The following is a 19,966-nucleotide window of genomic DNA, read 5'->3' as shown; positions in this document are numbered from 1 at the left end:
GCAGAACCCTGACTTTGGAGGGAGGCAGACAGCTGGGGTTTAATTTCAGCACTATCATTACCCATTCATTTTGCTCTGATCTTGCACAGTCTTCTGAACCTTTCTTGATTCACCAGGAAAAATATTAACCACTACCTTCCTGATAGGAGTGCTATGATATTTAAATAAGTAAATTTATATGAAGGACTTAGCATAGTGCTGAATGTACACCGAGCACACGGAAATGTTAGTAGCGGTTATACGGTAAAGGGCATAGATCTGGGACAATGCAGGAAAATGATGCCTTTTGAGGACACTATTAAGAAGAAATGCTCTTGACAACCCTTCCCTTCCCTTGGATGGAAGTCAGGGTTCAGGAAGAGTCAAATAACCGCTGCTACCAGTTGCTTCACCAGCCCTTCAAACTAAGAAGTTGGATAATGGACATTGAAACAATACTGTTACAAAATTACTTCATTTTTTTTAAAGATCTTAGTTACCTGATAAAGAAGATTTGGAAGGCTGGGTGGTGGTAGTGCCCACCTTTAATCCTAGCACTTGGGAGGCAGAGGCAGGCAGATCTTTGTGAGTTTGAGGCCAGCCTGGTCTATGATAGCTAGCTCCAGGACAGGCTCCAAAAGCTACAGAGAAACCCTGTCTTGACAAAAAAAAAAAAAAAAAAAAAGAAGATTTGGAAGATAAACTTTGGCTTTTGGGACCTCATGTAGATACATAGAGGAACATAATTTGCATCTGGAATGCTAGCTGCAAGAGAGTCATAAACACGCTGCAGAATTATTTCTAGTCTCTCTGAACGAGAAGGTGAATTTGAAGGTGGGAAAGTAGAAAGGAAGAAATCTGCTTCCCAGGGGAACTAGAATCTCATTACAAAATCAATACAAAGCTGGCAATCGATGAGCCTTGGCTTCACATGGGAGAACAAGGTGAGGAAGTTCCTATAACTGAATCTGAGACTTTCATTCCCCCACCCTTTTGCTGCACTGTAGACTACCAAACATCTGTTGTAAGTGGCTGTCTTGCTAGCCAAACTTTTAAAGAGAACTAAGGAGCTAGCTCAGCTAGATAAGTCTTGGCTTCATAAGTACGAACACCTGAGTTCAGTCCCCATAACCCTTGTAAAATGGTGGGACACGTGCAGCCTCAGTACTGGGAAGGAGACAAGAGGATCCCTTGGGCTTGCTGGCCAGGCCATCTAGTATAGCTTAATTGGTAAGTTCAAGGGCCACGAGAGATCCTATCTAAAAAGAGGTATATAATGTTCCTGAGGGAAAGCCGAGGTTGTTCTCCACCATTCAGATTAATGTGAATATACAAGTGAACTTGAACACACACAAATAAATATACTCCCCTCGACACACATGCATTAACAAACCATGTTAAAGCCAGCAGAGAAAGCCCCAGATCTCTGGGGAGTGGAGTAGACTGGGCAATGCATAATCCACATTCCATTCAAGCAGGTGAGAGCTATTTAAAATGTACAATAGGTATTGATTATTAATTGTACACCCAGAGACTCAGATAAACCCGGCTTTTCTTTCTACAACAACCCAGTACTTGCTAAGATCCTGATTTAAGACTTCTCCCCCGGAGCACCTGCCAATCTCCTTTACCCTGGTGCTGAGATCTGGTACTAGCTGAACAGTATTGGGGCAACGTGATGGAAATGCAAAGAGCGATGAAGCTGTGGACCTTAGTCATGTCCCATTCAGGTCCGAGTTAGGAAGCTCTCCTCTGTGTGCGGGTGGTATAGCCAGTCAGGGAAGGAGTACAGCATGGTAACTGAGAAAGAAGCATCTAGAAGCTAATAAACCACACTGTAAATTCAGGTTCTCCTAATTATTAGCTGTGAGTTATTAAGCTATTCTGAATCTGTTTTCTCATCTGCAAATAATATATATTTTTAGGTGTGGATAATACACACAGAGCTGTGATACTGAAGGCTATACCATTGTATCTTTGTATAATTCTATTTTAAAAGTGTGCCCAAAGAAGAAATTATTGTAATAAGAATTTAAACCTGAATAGAACAAAAGGGTAAGTCTTAACTTGGAAATGGCTTTAATTCCGTAAGTTTAAGTTCATGTACATGAGTGTAGAATTTTTTATAGGCATAGTGTCACGACTTAACTGTGACTGGCATACTCATCTCTGAGACCAAAGCATTAGAAAGCAATGCTGTGGTGAAGCTCTTCATTAAAACCGAAACCACGCAGTGGAAACAAAGGGGCTTTTGTCTGTGTAAAATGCTGGTTGTTGAGGAAAAGCCAATTAGGAAGGGATGAGAAAGTAAAAAAATTCCTCTGTGGAGCTCCTGCAAGGGACCTCCTGGTCCTTTCAAGGACTTGAGGGGCTGACAGGCTTAGCTGTGCATTACGGCACGGTCACTAACGACGCTGACATCTGTTAGGTGAACTTCGGTTATGGTATTTGGTGGTATGAGGTAACTAACTGAGCAGAGATGGAAGAGGTGGAGAAAGAAAGGGGATAGGAGTCGATCGATAGATGAGCTGTGGGTGAGAAACGGCAAGAAGGGTGCGGGCTGCACGGCTGACCACCAGCAGGAGAGGGCAGCCCGGGAGCCCTTGCCTGTATTAGTGGATGCCCACGGGTCTGCCTGCTAGGGGAGAGGTCTGCCTAAGAAATGTACACGGGCGGGGTCACAAAATGCTGCTCTTAAGGCTCTCAGCTCAGGTGGCTCCACGCCTCTGTGAAAAGGGAACGAGTGCCTGCCTTGCAGGTGGCCATGATTGTGAGCGGTGGTGCTTGGGTGGGGAAAAGGCTGAGCTGGAACATGGGGAGCTTCTCTTCTTCACAGCATTGTTAAGGGTTTAACTTGAGGAACAAAGACAAAGGGTGAGGTTTAGACGTGACAATCTCTTGCCTTATGCTGTATCATAAAACAAAAGACCTTTGAACTTGCTGATTTAACCCCGTCAGAAGGTTGCTGTGGTGTCTTAATTTGTTTTCTCCTTAAGCAAAATAGGCAATTTAGAAAACGAGTAGATGGAATTATTTTCCTTTAGAAGAGCCCGAGAGGAAACAGGCAGCCAAGTTGTAATCAGTTCCCCCACATCAAAGGCAAAATCCTTGGTGAGGGGACTCAGCGGGCCCAGGAAAACAATGGCGGAGACCTGAGTCACACCAATTATGAACCATGCCAACCAGAGTCTCTTTATCCTTCGTTTATCACCAAATGGCCCAGACCAGAAGGTCTCATGATGTAGGGAATGTATGTTCATGGTGGTCAGGGTTCTCTAGAGGAACAGAACTTACAGAATGAATCTCTCTCTCTTGCCCTGTGTGTGTGTGTGTGTGTGTGTGTGTGTGTGTGTGTGTGAGAGAGAGAGAGAGAGAGAGAGAGAGAGAGAGAGAGAGATAGAGAGAGAGATAGAGAGAGATCCATTAGAATGACTTGCAGGCTGTGATCCAGCTAATCCAACAATGGCTGCCTATGAATGAAAGGTTCAAGAATCCAGAATTTATTCAATCTGTGAGAAAGGATGTCTCAGGTGGTCTTCAGAATCCCAAGGAAGTAAACTCTAATGCCAGTGAAGGAATGGACTTCCGAGCAAGAGCAAAAACAAGTAGGCACAAAGAAAAAGGCCTGCTTTCTACCATGTCTTTTATACAAACTACCAACAGAAAGTGTGGCCCAGATTAAAGATGGATCTTCCCATCTCAAAGATCCAGATTAAAACTCTTCCCACTTCAAATGATTTCATTGAGAAAAATACCTCTCATGTGTGCTCAGTCATTTGGGTTTTAGTTAATTCTAGAGGCAGTCAGGTTGACAACAGAGAAAAGCTGTCACAGTGGGAATATAGGCTGAAACAGTCACTTTGACCACCTGGAAGTTTCTTACCTAATTTGGCTACTCTGACATTCCAGCCGTTCCTTCCACAGCATCAACCTTAAGCCAAAAACAAATAAGAAAGTGCGTATAGTACTTTTGCTGGTCAGAAATGCTGTAATTGTCCGTAAGGTGGTATAGACCGGTCTACAACTCTTCCAGGGGAAAAGGAGAGTCCAGGTCTGCAGCTGGAGGACAGGTGAGAAAATAAGACCTGGTATCTGGAAGCGCTCTGAAACCCCCATGTTCTTTACAGATTCCTTTGCATAAGGTGTCAGTCAGTACCAGACAGAAACATTTGATTGTCTTTTGAACTTGGTTTCCTGGAAAAGCAATTCACTTGAGGTTTAACACATCTCCTGTGGTTAGCGTAGGCCTGCCACCCGGTTATTGCTTGGCCTTGACATTTGATTGAACTTCTCCGAATTTAATTTCCTTCTCTATTAAATAAGATTAACAAAGGGACTCCACAGACACGCAAGCGGTGACATCTTTTGAAGAAGTCATCTATTCTGCTGGCGACTTCTCTTTCTCCATCTCCGCTCTGCCTTCATCGACAGTGTGTCTCCGCACTGTGCGCGGATGTGTACGTAGCCACATACAATGGGGCTTGTCAGAAGCTATCATTAAGACATCCCCTCCAGTTAAAGCCAGCAAGCACCCCAGCTTCTCAGTGTGCGCACGATTAGCCACGTGTGATAATTACAACCCAAATGATAATACTTAACAGCAGCACTGTATTAACCTCATTAGGCCTGACAATAGCAGAGTAGAGGAAAGAAAAACAGAAAAGCAAACCTATGCTGCCTGGTGCTGGCTGTGAAGACGTGAAAGCGAAGGGCGCAGTATAGAAATAGAGTGCACAGGGGAAAGGCTTCAGTGAAAACGGGTATGCATGGGGCCTAGGCCTTCTTTGAGAACCATTTTAGTTAAACTAAAACTTTCGCAGCCACTGTGTGCTTATAAGGGTGATCAGTTCTTATGAAGACTGAGATATGGTGCTAACTTACCAAGTGCCTATGTGATTCTTCTTCTGGAAAAGCTCAGTTGTCACAATAAAGTCAGAAATTATTAAAAGTGGCCTGGAAGTATATTAAGTCGATAGAATGTATGCCTCGCACGCACAGAGCCATGAGTTCGGTCCTCAGGGCAGCCTCAGTCAGGAATAGCAGTGCATATACTTGGTAGAAAATGACGAGTCGTCATCTGTCACATGGCAAGTTCAAGCCAGCCAGAGAGACACAAGCTTAGTCAAATGAAAAAATCTTAAAAGGAGCAGGAAAAGGCAGCATTGTGTGTCAATTCTGTCTGAATAAAGACATTTAAAAACCATGGTTACTGATAGAGGAATGAGAGTAAACTAACTGAGGAGATGTACTTCTGAACTAATACTGAAGTCTGACAAGATAAACACTCAACATGCCACCTCATTCTTTGAACAAAAGAAAAATCGACTTTATCTTGAATGCTGAACAGGATTAATCTCTGAAAGAATACAGAATACTGTATTTCAGGGAGAAAGAGGAGGTAGAGTGAAGTAGTGGATGCAAGAAGGAGTAATGAAGAAAGGAGCGGACAAATACGTAGAGGGGTGTGAGTCCGCATGGTTTGTGTCAGACAAAACAGGAGCAGTAGCAAACAAGGCCAGTGTTGGGAATCAAACAGCAGAGCGGAAGTCAGATCTGAGGCAGATGTAACGTGAAGGATGGGAAGAGAGTTGGCAATCAAAGGATTCTAAGATCTTCATTTGCTTAAGAGATGATCACATATGGTTGAATGCTTTTTGACAAAGATGTTTAGATCACTTAGCGGTATATGTATATTTATTAATGGGGCTGGGGAAACTGAATGCATTCAAGAGAATGAAGTTGAATTCATACCTAACATCATAAACAAAAGTCAACTTGGAAAGGATCAAAGACATCAGCATAAGGCCTGAAATGCGAATTCTTTGAGGGAAACAGCGAAATCATCACACTGTTGGGCTTGGCAATGATTTCTTGTACTTGACACTAAAGGCACAGGCAGCAAAATAAACACAGACAAATGGGAATCACAAAGCAACAGCAGGGACTGGCAATATGGCGTAGTGGGTAAACCCTAGCTGTGCAAATATGGGGGCCTGAGTTTGCATCCTCAGAATCCATGAGAATTGAGCCGTGGAAGCAAAGGAACAGCAATCCCACTATTTCTATGACAAGGCAGAGGTGGAATCAAGAGCGTCTCCAGAAGCTCGTGTGTCAGATGGCCTGGTGGTACCTGTTTCAGACCAGAAGATGGGGATTGCTCTCCATGTATGTACAATGGTACACATGCGCACATATACATATCTACACATTCCCCCTCATGTGCACACAGAGATTAAAGAAAAGATGACCGTAGAATAATGAAGCAACAAAAATATGAGAAAGCATCATCATTATTTATAGAAAAAATCATGCAGAGAATATATAGATAACTCCTAAAACTCCATAACAGAAAGTATGATTTTGAAATGGGTAAGAGACTTAAGTACGCATCTTTCCAAAGAAGATATACCAGTGGCCGTCAGTAGTATGACAATATGTTCAACATCACTGTTCACCAGGAAAGTGCAATATACACAATACATTAAAGCAAGACAAGTTCAGCCTTATACAGGCAAGGGAATCCAAATATGTGTTAAACCTTGCAGACATCACACTAGGAAGTAAGGCACATGGGACTTACTGCGTGATTTTGTTCGCGTGAGACATTTAGCAGAGTGAGAGTTGTGGAGACAACCAGTAGGGCTTCATTGCCAGGGTGGAGAGGAGAGTTAGGGAGGGGAGTCAGTGTTTAATGTGCTTAGAATTTCAGGCTTTAATTTGGAGGACTTCTGGAGATGGGTGGCAGAGATGGCTTAATAACACTGTTATTCAGTCCCACAGAGAAATAGTTAAGCCAGTAGATTTTATTTTACTATTTATTGTAATATTTAATTGTAATATTGATTTAATATTCATTGTAAATAACTAGTGGGCTTCATAAGGACACTTTCATGTAAATTTATCATTGACTTTGAGCCCCACAACTTTCTGCTACTCCCCTTCTTCCTAGACCTTTTTGTTTCTACTTTCATGATATATTTACATAGATTTTTTTTTGCTCTGGGAATAGAAAAATCTAAGATTTATAAATTAAATGTAATCACTGTATTTGTCTTTCTGAGTCTGGCTTGTTTTGCTTAACAGGATGGCTTCTAGTTACGTGCATTTTACTGCAAGCAGCACAATTTCATTCTTTATGGTTGTCTTATTATTTATATATATTGCTTTTTCCTTGGGTTGGCCCTTGGGCACGGTGCAGGAGTAAACATGGTACGCCAGTGTTTCTGTGGTTTACTGATCCAACCCTTCAGTTATATGCTTGGGTCTACTTTTAGTACTCTAAGCAACCTCCACACTTATTCCCATAATGGCTGCACCAGATTACATCTCCAGCAGCGGTTTGTAGGGGTTCTCCTTTCCCCAGTCTTTTCCTTTCTCCAGCATCTGTTGTTTGTTCTCTTGATGACAGCCAGTCTGAATGCGATGACATGGAATCTCAGAGTAGCGTTAATTTCCATTTTCCTGATGGCTAACAATGTTGAACATTTTTAATGTGCTTGTTGGCCATTTCCACTTCATCTTTTGAGAACTGCCTGCTCATGTCATTAGCCCATTTATAGAGTGGGTTGTTTGGTTTCCCACTGTTTCACTGAATCCTTTGTATATTTTAGCTGCTTTTGTCAGATGTGTAGCTGGTAAAGATTTTCTTGTATTCTGAAGGCCGCCTCTTCGTTTGAGTGTTACCTTTGCTGTGCGATTTCGTGTACTCTACTTGTCAGCTTTTGGCGTCCTTTCCTGGGCCAGTAAAGTCCTTTCTGGAAGTCTTTGCCTGCACCTATACCTTGCCATGTTTCCCCGGAGCACCTCCAGTTGCAGGCCTTGCATTAAGGTCTTTGCTCCATTTTGAATTGATGTTTGTGCAAAGCTTAATTCTTCTGCATATGGAGAGCTCCGGTTTCTCCAGTACCATTTGTTGATAGAGCCTGTATTTTCTACAGTATGTGTTTTTGCCATCTTTGTGAAACATGGGGCGGCTGTAGCTGCATGGGTTTCTATCCGGGTGTCCATTCCACTCCATCAATCTGCCTGCCACGCGGTTGTTGTTACTACAATTCCTAAGGCATAGCAATATCAGGAATGGTGAGGATTATTCTTTTTTGCCTCAGAATTACTTTTTTTAAACTTTCTAAGTACTGGAAAAATATATTACAAAGGTATCAGAGGGTATTGTAAAACCAGATTAATAGGCCACACAAGATTGATTGTTTAAACTGATGTCATGTTCAAAGAAAAATAATCAAAAAGAAGATTTTATTAAGAGACTAAGGTACGGGGAATCAGGGACTATATGGCTGCCAGATTTTGTTTATAAACTGAAATACTCTCTAGTAACGAACTTTAAAGATGATCCCTGAAAGCACAGTCTGTTTCTTCTTTGTGCCTTTCACATCATGCAACTCGATCCCATTCATTTCCCTGTCCCTTCATATCCACCCTCTGCCCTTGAAACCGCCCCCAAAAGTAAATTTAAGAGAAGAAAAAAAAGGAAAAAAAAATCATTCTCATCATGGAAGCTGTAGTGTGGCACAGGAGTCATGCAGTAAACCCTTTGTCCATATATCTTTACTTACAAGCGTTTGTTGCAAAGAGTCCTTGGTTTGGTTCGAGGCCTCTGGTTTCTACTACACTACCCATGCTGGGCTCTCAGCGGGGCTCCTCTTGGATGTCCTGTTGCTGCCCTGTGTTGTGGAGATCCTGCAGCTTTAGGTCTGCTTGACTGGCCCCTTCACATGCTGTAGCAGATCATAGATGGGGTGGAGGTTGGGGTGGGCCAGCTCATAACACTGGTTCTGGACCTGGGTAGTTGCAGTCTTGATGAGCCTGCCTCCTGTCCCTTGACCTGGAGGGGAAAAGATGGTGTGAGAGATTGTACTTGAATAGAAACCGTTGACTGGAGAGATGACGGAAGATGACAGTGCTGTTCACTGCCCCAACGATGGGCCATCGTTCAGGGCTCAGTCCCATTGGCCAGCCACAAACTGTCTGGAAGGCCACAGCTTTAAGTATCTAATACCTTTCACCTGGCAACCTTTAGCAGGCCTCTGTCTTGCACAAACTTTAAAAATCTATCTTTTACTGTTTGGAGATGTAAAACAATCAGATTTCTAAATACTGAAAGGTCTAAATTTTTATGCTATTTCCTCAAAGATGGTTCAGTTCTACATGAGTTGGTTCTTTTCCAAGGCTATATTTTCTCTCTTATCACCTAAATTAAGCCAATCACACCAAAATACATACTTCTAAATTCTGGAGTTTGCAGAATCTCTATCCCTAGAGTAACATGCCCATCGGGTATGTGTTTTCCCTTCTCAGTTGTACCCTCTTGGGGGTGTGGATTGCCACGCTCCTTTGTTCCTGCCCTTTGATTCATTCTTCATGAATTGGCTGTGACTTCTAAGTCAGCTCTCACACTTGCTTTTTATGAAGGCGCTATTCCTGCGGAGATTACCAGTTACTGTGTCCGTCAGATTTTTGTCTCCTCGAAAACAGAGAAGGATCTAGGTACACCGTGCCCGAGGATGTTTATTATTAAGCTCAGTCACTGCAAAGCTGGAGGGTAACCACCAGGAAATCTGTTTTTAGAAATCTGAAGCACAGACTTCACAGGACTGTTCTGTGTGTACACAGCAGAGTGTTTTTGCGGGAGTTTCATACTCACTGGACAAGACTTTTCCCGCGTCAACCATTAATGCTTCCATTTTCTACTTTCTTCTGCTTTGCTGTCTCTTGTGAGTAGCATTCATGAGTGGGGTCTTTCTGGGGTCTGACTGGCAAGAAATTAGGGGAATTAAGTTTAAAGTCTTTATATCTCTTTGGTACCAAGAGAGTCTTAGAAGGATGTACATCTACCAATATGGAGCCCAGAGGGAACTTTCTTAACCTGACAGTGACATTCCAGGTAGCTTAATAGCATAGGAGATACAGCAACAAAATAGGTAAAACTTTAAAGGAAGAAACAAAGCTAACATTATATATTGGAAATTTGATTTTTGCATTAAAGCAAGAATATCTAACAGTTTGTATGAATTTGAAGTAATATTTGTACCAAATTTGTTGTATTCAAATACATCAGAAAAAGTTAAAAGATGAAGTTTAAGAATATTAGTATTATAATGGAAATAGATCATCTGAGATCCCAAAGAACAACTTTAATTGAGAGCAAGTGAGAAAATTCTGGAAAACATTTTGGGAGAAAAAAAACAGCAGAAGAAAACTAAATTGATAAGTTGATGGATACACCATGTTCATTGATGAAGATATTGCATATGTTGGAACAACAGATTTTCCTACATTAGTCTATATACCCAGTACAATTCCAATACAAAAAATTTTAAATGATATTTTAATCATGTATATGTGTCTGGGGGTTGGCAACTTGAGGGAATTTGTTCTCTTCTACTGTGTGGGTTTGGAGAATTGAAACCATATTGTCAGACTTGGTAACAAACACTTTCAGCCACTGAACCATTCCATTGGCCTCTAACCATGGCTTTGAGCTTGACAGGATGATTCTAAAATTCATGACCAAGAGACAATTAAAACAAGCCGAAACTTAAAGTAATTAAAAATCATGCTTTAAAGATTACATAATAATTACCCTATATAAAACTTAAAGACACGTTTTTAAACGTGACCCAGAGACTATCCAAAACTGCAGACATAATTTAAGCTGATTATAATAAATATTACCAAGCCTGAACCCTGGAGACCTACTGGACATTGTAATCTTTTGCTAAATAATGTACTAAATATTGCTTCTCATATAAAAAAAATAGATAGCTTCTTATCTCACACTAAAACATTAATTTTAGCCAGATTAAAGATCAAGGGAGAAAAATTAGAATTTGTGAAACAAAGCACAAGAGGACTACGAGGTTTGAGTAGGGTGTTCTGGTCACAAAAATCAATAAATAATAAAGCATTCCCTGGAAAGAAAGACATGTATAAACTTCATGGTCAGTTTTACAATACTAAAAAAGGTGCTGCAAAAACAGCAAGAAGAGAAGCCACTGACAGGGAGAAAATATTGTCAGTAAATACAAGCGGCAAAGATTTTTCCCTCTAGAATTTCAGGGAACAGAGACATCCATCCACATCAGTACAATGCAGACGGAATGCTGAAGCCTTTGCATTCCTTGGTTGTTACAAACAATCATCCCGTCTCTGAGAAAATGGATGAGCAAGTTGGGATTCACTGATACGCTGCAGCAGTACAGGTGGAAATAAACTCGTCTCTCCCACAAATAAAGAGAGAATACTAAAATTGAATGTTGAGTGAAAAAATATGTTTATCTGGGTACTAGCTATATTATATTCTAATTATATTTGTGTCTTCCGAGCATACAAGCTTTCTCTCAAAAGTATGTTCTTTCATAACACATTCATGTGTGGAATTGCAAGCCTCGGAGAGTACTTGACAAAGCTGGTGTCCTCCACTGAGGTGGTTTGTAATGGTGGTCTTTGGCAGGTTTTCATTTAAAGATGTTTGTTTTCTGTTCATTAACAATGTATATCTATTGTTTAGTAAAATATTAATATATTTTCATCATGAAACTGCTACATGGCTATCCGAATATGAAAATGTCTCAGGAAGATTTACACTAGAGTGTTAAATATGTTAATATACAAAAGTGCCATTAAATATATTTTGGATTTCTTTGTTTACATGTGGTAAATGTCTAAAAGCATACATTGGAAGTGATGAGCTAACTTTAGAAGTTGAACATGCCAAACAGTGCTGCTCGATATGGCTACTTTTTAGAGAGTTTGTCTATGTAGCCTTGAACCCACCATGTAAGTTTGAAGGTTGGCTTCAAACTCATAGCCTGTTTACCTTGGCCTCTCAAGTGCTGGAATTACAGATGTGAGTCATTATACCCAACTTCTTATTTCTTAAAAGACAAACAAAACCCAGAAAATATCTGTAGCAAAAGTGAAAAATGCTAGCCATCTCAAATGGGAACATGTGATATTAGTTTCTGTATTCTTATATGTATCTAAAAATGCTTTAGAAGTACTAATCTACTAAAAAGGAACAGAGAGTTAAATAGCCAACTTCCTTTCACTTGCCCTGTTTTCCAGATATTTGAGTCATACAGAACTCTGCTCTGGAGGCTTACTTTCTAGTAGTTGGCAGACAATGCCTTGAAGGCTCACTCTGCAGTAGTTGGCAGACCATCCCTTGAAGGTTCACTCTGCCGTAGTTGGTATAGCATCCCTTGAAGGTTCACTCTGCAGTGGTTGGTACAGCATCCCTGGAGGCTTACTCTGAAGTAGTTGGTAGAACATCCCTTGAGACTCACTGCAGTATTTGGAACATCTCTGGAGGCTCACTCTACAGGAATTGGTACAGCATTCCTGGAGGCTCACGCTGAAGTAGTTGGTAGAGCATCCCTTGAAAGCTCACTCTGTAGTAGTTGGCAGACCATCCCTTGAAAAGTCATTCTGCAATAGTTGTCACAACATCCCTGGAGGCTTGCTCTTCAAAAGTTGGTATAGCATCCCTGGAGGCTTGCTCTGCAGTGGTTGGTAGACTATCCCTTGAAGGCACACTGCAGTTGTTGGTACGGCATGCCTGGAGGTTTGCTTTTCAGTAGTTTGTAGACTATCCCTTGAAGGCACACTGCAGTTGTTGGTACAGCATGCCTGGAGGCTTGCTCTGCAGTAGTTGGTAGAGTACTGGGTTGTAAATGGGCAGGTGATTTGAGTGGGCTCTTTCTGTGACTTCTTTGGAGTAGATGATGCCTTCTGTGATCCAAAAGACATGCGTGTGTGCCTTGATAAATTGGGGTTATTAGATATTATAAATAAAATATGAATATATTATTAGAGTCACTTCATTGATCATTTTCAGATTTTCGCCTACAATTCTGTTTCTAACTCAGACACATACTTCTCTTTGAACATCCAAAATATTAGGGTACAAGTGACATTTTTCTTTATACCATGAGACAAATGACCTGATAAAGTCACTGATCTGTCAAGGGACTCTGATCCATTTAGCCTTTGATAATGGATCTGGGCTACTAAAGACACTATAAAGATTTCTGAATCTTAGTAAGATAAAGTTTTGTTCAATGTTTTAGTTTCTGTGATCAAATTCCAAAGACATAAAATAGTGCTCACTGGTGGCAGTTGTGGAACCCCAGAAGACCCAGGTTGTGTCTCTGTCAGTTTCACCCAGGCAGGAGTTCCTGGACATGCTGAGTAAAGCTTTCCTAACTGTATGGTGTATCTTCCTCTGGTTCTGTGACTTTATATTGTGTTGTTTATGAAATGTTCATCTTTCCATGCCATGTACCTACACCCCAGAGTCAGTGGTGAGGTTAGCGGTAAGTGGCCTTTCTTATAATTAGAGATCTATCTTGGGACAGGCAGAAGCTCAGGATGTTCTCTACAAAATGAGCAAGCCTTTGTTTGAAAGATTAGCTCCATCCCCACTGCTCTGCCGGAGCCGATCAGCACCTTGAGTGAGCTGTCCTACCAGGTCCCTGTTGCTCTTCAGCTGCGGAAGCGCAGGCTCATTCCCCATTGTGGGTTTGTTGACAGCTTTTCCGTGGAACAGTTTGAGGAGTGGAGAGCCCTGTTTCTGAGACAGAGAAGTGTTTTCACACCTGAAGTGTAATCTCACACCTTGTGTTTCTCAGCAGATAAGTGCATAAAATAACACATCAAACCAGAATAGGAAAAAAGATCAACGTACAAAGAAAACTGTAGGTTGTAATTTGCTTCCTACCTTACAGTGCTCTGAGAGGAAATTACAGAATCTGGGTTTACACTTTCAAAGAGTTTGCCTGGTGACTTGATGGGAAAGCAAGTTGCACACACTGGGCTCTCTGCCCACACCGAACAGAAAGTGCAGAATGATGGACCTTAGGAACATCCTAACATTTTGATGGTTTTTTTGAATAGTAGCATGCATGTAAATTAGAGGCAAAAGTTTTAGTTAAAAGTCCCAAAATGATCGGTGAAATGATTTTGATAACACGTATTTTCAAAGATAATTTTCTTTGTAATGATTCATTCAGGGATTTTAGCCAAAGTAGATGATGCCAGTAAAATTTGGATGCTTTCTTTTCCTTTTTGTAACTAAAAAGAAGGCCTTAGTCTCTGCTTCATAGTATTCCAGTGTAGGGGGGATTAAAATGGGAGGGATCTTGCTTGGTTTCATTGTTTGAAAACATGAGTTTGAAAGAGAAGAAGGTCTGGCTTCCTGTCTAGTCATGGATGTTCATTATGAAATTATTTGTTGAAAACCCAGCTCCAGTTAGGAACTAAGCCAGGCATGGCGGTACTGTGCTATGTAAGCCAAACCCTCTCTTTACCTCTGAGGGGCTTTCAGTCTGTGGATGAGAAATCAGGTAGTGACCATGAGTGCTGTGGTAGGGCCAAGCTGGGTGCTGGCAGAGGTGGAGTCACATGGCTTCTAAAGAAAGTGTTGGTATCAGCTAGGGAAGGTGGATGGTCACTGGGTATCAGGGCATTGAGAGCCTGCCCAGGGGAGTTGGGGCGGGGGTGAAGCTTGTGGGCTGGGGTTCCAGCATGAGATGGTTCAGAGAATGTGTAGACTATAAGGAGAACAAGAAGAGAAGATACTCTTCAGCCTAGACAGAAAACAATGATTTGACTCTGAATGAAAATCCCACACGTGGAGAAAAAGAATGCATATGCATTTTGCCACATAAATGAAGCTCTGTCTGGATGACCACAGCCCATTGCACATATCCCTGTGTACCTCCATACATAATCTATGCAAACATAGGTTCTAACGAACCTCATAATGTACCATACTGCCATGTGTGAACCAATAGACATATCAGGCAATAATCCTTCTCCTTAATAATCTACGCATGATGTGGTGGTCCAGATCTGAAACTACCATGGCGAGGAGCAATTTGCAGCCCATGTGAAGATTACAGCTAAGCCAGTGCAGGGCAAAGCAGGGACCTTGTCTCACCCTCCTTTCATTTGTTTTTACTGTAGATACGTACGGAAAACTCTTCCTTCTCAACTGTGTGGGTCAAGAGATGTCCCGATGCAAGACATCCATTCGACGCGGCCAACCCAACCCCGTCTATAAAGAGACCTTTGTCTTCCAGGTGGCCCTCTTCCAGCTCTCTGATGTTACCTTGATGATTGCCGTTTACAGCAGGCGCACTATGAAGCGTAAAGAGATGATTGGCTGGCTCGCGCTGGGCCAGAACAGCAGTGGGGAGGAGGAGCAGGAGCACTGGGAGGAAATGAAGGAAAGCAAAGGCCAGCAGATATGCAGGTGGCATACACTGCTGGAATCCTAGGCTTACCAAGGGGCTTCTGTGTGGTATATCAGCCTTGATCATCTGACACCAAGTCAGAGCATTGTGTGTGTGTGTGGGGGGGGGGCTTTCACATTGAGAATTTTACTAATCTTAGGGCATTCTGTGGTTTAGAACATCATCAAGGGTTTGGTTTTCATTTAAATATTGTAATGAAGGGAAAGCTACTTGCAGGGCCAAGTGCGCAGTTTGGGAAACAGTACCCTAGTGGAGACCACTGGTGATGTCATCATTTGTGCTAATGGATGGCTGTGTTTTGGTTCGCACTATGGGATGCAGCTTCTCCTGCTTTCTCTTTTTGCTTGGAGAATAGACTGAGGTTTCAAAGGAGCTGGAACACTACTGTTTTCCATCACTGAGGTGTATGAATCAGACTCTTCTCGGTGTTCACATTTCCAAAATAGAGAAAAGAGTCAGATGCTGAGGATTCCAGAAAGATGTAACCAATCCACAATCCTCTGCCACGCCTACTCTCTTTATGAAAAAAAAAAAGCTCTGTTTATTTAAAAGGTAATTGTTATAAATGTGTGGTATAAAATAAATTTGTATTCATGAAATGCCTCTTTTTTCTCAATTAGATAAATCACGATTTCTAAAAGAATTGGGTTAGACAAATCATCTTGAAGTTGCAAAAGAATTAAAAAAACTGACTGTTATCTGACCTATCTCTTTTTGAATATGTAAGATCTCAAAAATCAAGGGTTTTATGCTTTTTTTTTTTTTTTAAACCGAGCCAGTACCTAAAGAACAAGAAGAAAACCAAGGAGACAATAAAGTCTTGGCTTTCTTGATGTTTCCAAATCTGGAGTTCATTTGTATTATACCTTTCTACAGACAATTATATTAACTCACACAAGTGGTTTTTGTATGTACACCTGTGTGTCTGTCACGTTCACCTTTATGCTCTGTACCCTGCCAGTAGAACATAGTAAAATGCGTACAGTGGATCTTAATAAATACTGATTTGATTGACTTGTGGGAATGAACATGTGAACCCCTCTGAGAAAAGGCATAATGTCATTTTGCATAGAGCGACACTGAATTCTTTGAGCACTGAGACTCCCCAGCACTGCTGTTTCTCACATGCGACAATATGTATTAGTGACTCCTTGCCTTCTGATCACGTGCTCTTTAAACGCTGACCATGTATGGTTCTGGGCTTAGGGTTTTACTGATGAGCCGCTTTTACATATTTTTGCAGTGTCCTTTTATTTGCTTTATTTTTAGATCTGAGCTCTTACTTTCAATGCCTTTCACCTGGACATGATAGAGGGGGAGGGGATGCACACTTAACCCTGTGCTCAACGTTAGAGGTTCTCTGAGCAATTGCCCAGTCGTTTATTTTTAGCTTTTGATGTTTTCTTGTTGACTTCCACCCTGTCTGTGGGAAGAGTGATAGGTAGAGATGGATGCGTACAGCCAAAGCCATGTCGCTTCCCCTCAGCTCTGCATTTGGACAGATTGTCAGCGTAGGCTGCAAGGCTTGGAGAACATATTTATTCCTTGCAATTTGTAATGGTTATCTTGACAAGACCAGGCAAGGGCATGGGATAACTCTACTGTGATCACAGGAATCAGATATTTGGAAGAAATCTCTTTATATAGAAGGACAAGAATTTGCAGAATAAATTAGTATCTTCATTTCTTTTCTGGTCCCTTGGGTTTTCCCCTGTCTTTCTTGGGAAGACCTGAGAGTGCTTTCTCAGCATCATGTCCATTAACTGCCTAGTGGGTTTTTCAGCGTGACTGTGTCACAGGGTAGAACTGAGTGCAATTGATGGAGAGCGACGAAGAATTGGCTTTTCACATCCCTCCCTCTCTGTGCGCCTTGTGTTTAAAGGGAAGTAGAGCAGCCTCGTTTTGCTTCCCTTTATGCCATGAGCATAATAGCAGCATTCATTTTAAAATTTACATTTGAAAAAAAATCTGTATATATTGTACAGACAGCCCTGGGTTTTCCTCGCTCATGTTTGCCTGCTCTACATGTTGCCTGCATCCAGAGTTTTGCGGCCCCCAACAATCACCGGTGCTTTCTATTCTGCTCCTTGACTTGTCCAGTTTTAGGGTTTTCTGCTGGCATAGTGAGCTTCACAATCATGTGCACCCTTTCAAGAGGAAAGATGCCTGAAAAGCGTTTCCCCCACTTTTTCATTTCCTTTGTTATTGCCACCCGCCATAACACTTGTGCGTCTTGGTTATACAGCGGCGTTCACCCTCCACCGATGGAACAGACATCAAATTCTAAAGACAAGATGCATTGAAATGTGAGGCTGACCATTTTTTTAATCTCAATTTGAAATTCTGCTTTAGGAAGATCTTTGAATTTTGTGCACTTAGACTCTCTTATATTTTCTTGGCAAAGTCTAGACCCAAATGCATTTAACATGTTTTTCACTTGAGCGTTTACAGCTACATTTGCCTCTCAAAAGAGTTATGAAAGATAATTAGTTGGCTCTGTGGTGGGAAAGCTGCCTTTGCCTGCTTTAGCTAAGCTAATGATTAATATCTTGTGCAGAGCTTGATGTGGAAGCAATGCTGGGTTTTGTTGCTTGCTGGTTCTTTCCCCAAGAGTGAGCTTTGAAAACAATGTCATTGAGAGTGCAGAGTTTATGGAAATATGTTTCATTGTGGGCCTGCTTTCCAGGCACAGGCTTCTGCTGACTTGAGAAGGGTTGGTTTCACCAATCACAGTGCTGGCTGTTATAGTCTCTGATCCCCTCTGACTGTTTTCTCTTTTTCTTTTTTTCTTTAATGGACTATTCACCAGAACAGACAAGCACCTGCTCTGGGTTCCGTCTCCTTTTCACTGGCTCCCCATGAGAGATGCACAGTTGTTTTGGACCCTGTGCTTGCTGATCAAATAACTGCTGGGCAGAGGGAATCCTGCTTTCCCTAACATAAGAAGAATTTTTAATGCCCATGAATGTAGTATTCTTAACATTCCTCCAGCATGAGACCCCAGAAATGAGCCAGATCATGTTTGCAAAGAGACACAATGTTGCATCTGTGGTCGTTCAACTTAGGTGTCATTGGCTATGATGTGCTCTGATGACAGTTCAGGCATTGATGCGAATGTTGGTGTTCTCCACAGTGCTAGCTCCTCTGGTATACCTGAAGCACACCTTCTCCCTCTTCAACATGGCATTCACAACATTATACAAATGACGGTTGCCTCTTTCTGTGATTTATGTTTTGGCTGCACCAAAAAGTGTTATCTGAGAATGCAAATTTTTCTTTCCAAGGAATTCAAATCTCCTGGAAAGTTTCTTGGCCTATTGATCTTTCAGTGTGGACACTGAGCTGTGTAGCCACCTAAACCTGGCTGTCCTTTCCATGCAGAGAACTTAGTATATGGAGGTATGAAAAAAAGTCATTTTTAAGTGACATGAAATCACATGGAAACAATTTAGAACTGGATCTTGCTGTACAGGGAATGTGATATATATATATATATATATATATATATATATATATATATATATATATATATATATATATACACATGCCAGGCTTGCCTTAAACTTGTGATCCTCCTGCCTCAGGCTCCAAAGTGTTGAGATTACAGCAGTCATGAACTACCATGCTTACTTTGAGGGTATAGCCTTTGCTGAGGAGTGAGTAAACCAGAAAACACATGTGATGCTTCCCCTTTAATTCTGCATGGAACTGTAAGTGAAGACAATTCCATTCTAAATTCCTAGTCAGAAGCAAATGATAGATGATCTTGAAATGACAGAAGAATTTTTATTGTCTGAAAAACTAGCTATTTTGATACAGGTATCAAAACCATGGTGTGGAAGAGATAAAGGAATGAGTGTGTGGGCATGGTTGGCATAATTGATGTATATTCAAGAAGAATCTATAAGTAGACCAAGAAAGGTATTTAAGATCAATCACCACGCAACAGTCAGTGGGACTCTGAACAACACTTAAAGGTGTGGAACAAAACAAATCCCAGGCAGTGGAGTAGGCACAGGCCATGTGCTCATAGCTTGACTTCAGCTGGAACTCTGCTTTGTCGCCTTAGTCCCAGCACTTGGGAGGCAGAGGCAGGCAGATCTCTGTGAGTTCAAGGCTAGTCTGGTTTATAAGAGCGAGTTCCAGGACAGCTAGTGTTGTTACACTCAGAAACCCTGTGTCAAAAACAAAAAACAAAACAAAACAAAAAACCCCTAAAACAACAACAAAGAAAATGACCTAACCAACCACACCCCAGTGTCCTCAAATGGAAAGCAGAATTAGTGCCTGCCTCTAGGTTTCTTTTAAGAGATATCAGTGAAGTCCCCACTGTAATGTGACCGGAATAGAAGCTGGCACAAAGCCAATATCCCGTGTTTCCTCCTTATAATCGTACTTGAGAGAGAAGTACCGGGGGTTGACTACTTTTTCCAGGAATGCGATTACAACACTGGGCGGAAACTCCAAACATCTTTCTCAGGAACGTGAAGGACGCACCTTCGCGCAGCTGGCCTAGATGTGCACAGGAAAGTAGATCTCGTCAGGAGATGAGCATGACAAATAAGTAAATGACATCGTGATAGAGATCAGCCGAGGCGTAACCAGATCTCTGTCTTTTACCCTCTCGACTTGGAGGTAATGTAAAACCTGAATCATTGATGTCTGCATCTCAATCAGCTGCTCACAGGTCTTTCCTCAGCCCATGCTACTGCTCA

General features: G+C 41.6%; 1 protein-coding gene across 5 annotated transcripts in view; it reads left to right on the top strand.

The window, feature by feature from the left end:
* Syt16 (synaptotagmin 16) overlaps positions 1-16,265 on the top strand; it is a 242,553-nt gene extending 226,288 nt beyond the window's left edge. For all 5 annotated transcript variants that reach the window (XM_085697534.2, XM_085697533.2, XM_085697532.2 and 2 more), the window contains one exon: positions 14,962-16,265. In XM_085697534.2, coding sequence (XP_085553660.1) covers positions 14,962-15,275 — 314 coding nt within the window. In that variant the 3' untranslated portion in view covers positions 15,276-16,265. The remainder of the gene's footprint in view (positions 1-14,961) is intronic.
* The last annotated feature ends 3,701 nt before the right edge of the window (positions 16,266-19,966 follow it).

The sequence above is a fragment of the Myodes glareolus genome, chromosome 11, assembly GCF_982192425.1.
Source record: "Myodes glareolus chromosome 11, mMyoGla1.1, whole genome shotgun sequence".
Classification (NCBI taxonomy): domain Eukaryota; kingdom Metazoa; phylum Chordata; class Mammalia; order Rodentia; family Cricetidae; genus Myodes; species Myodes glareolus.
Note: the sequence above shows the minus strand (reverse complement) of the source record. Positions and strands in the feature narration are given on the sequence as shown.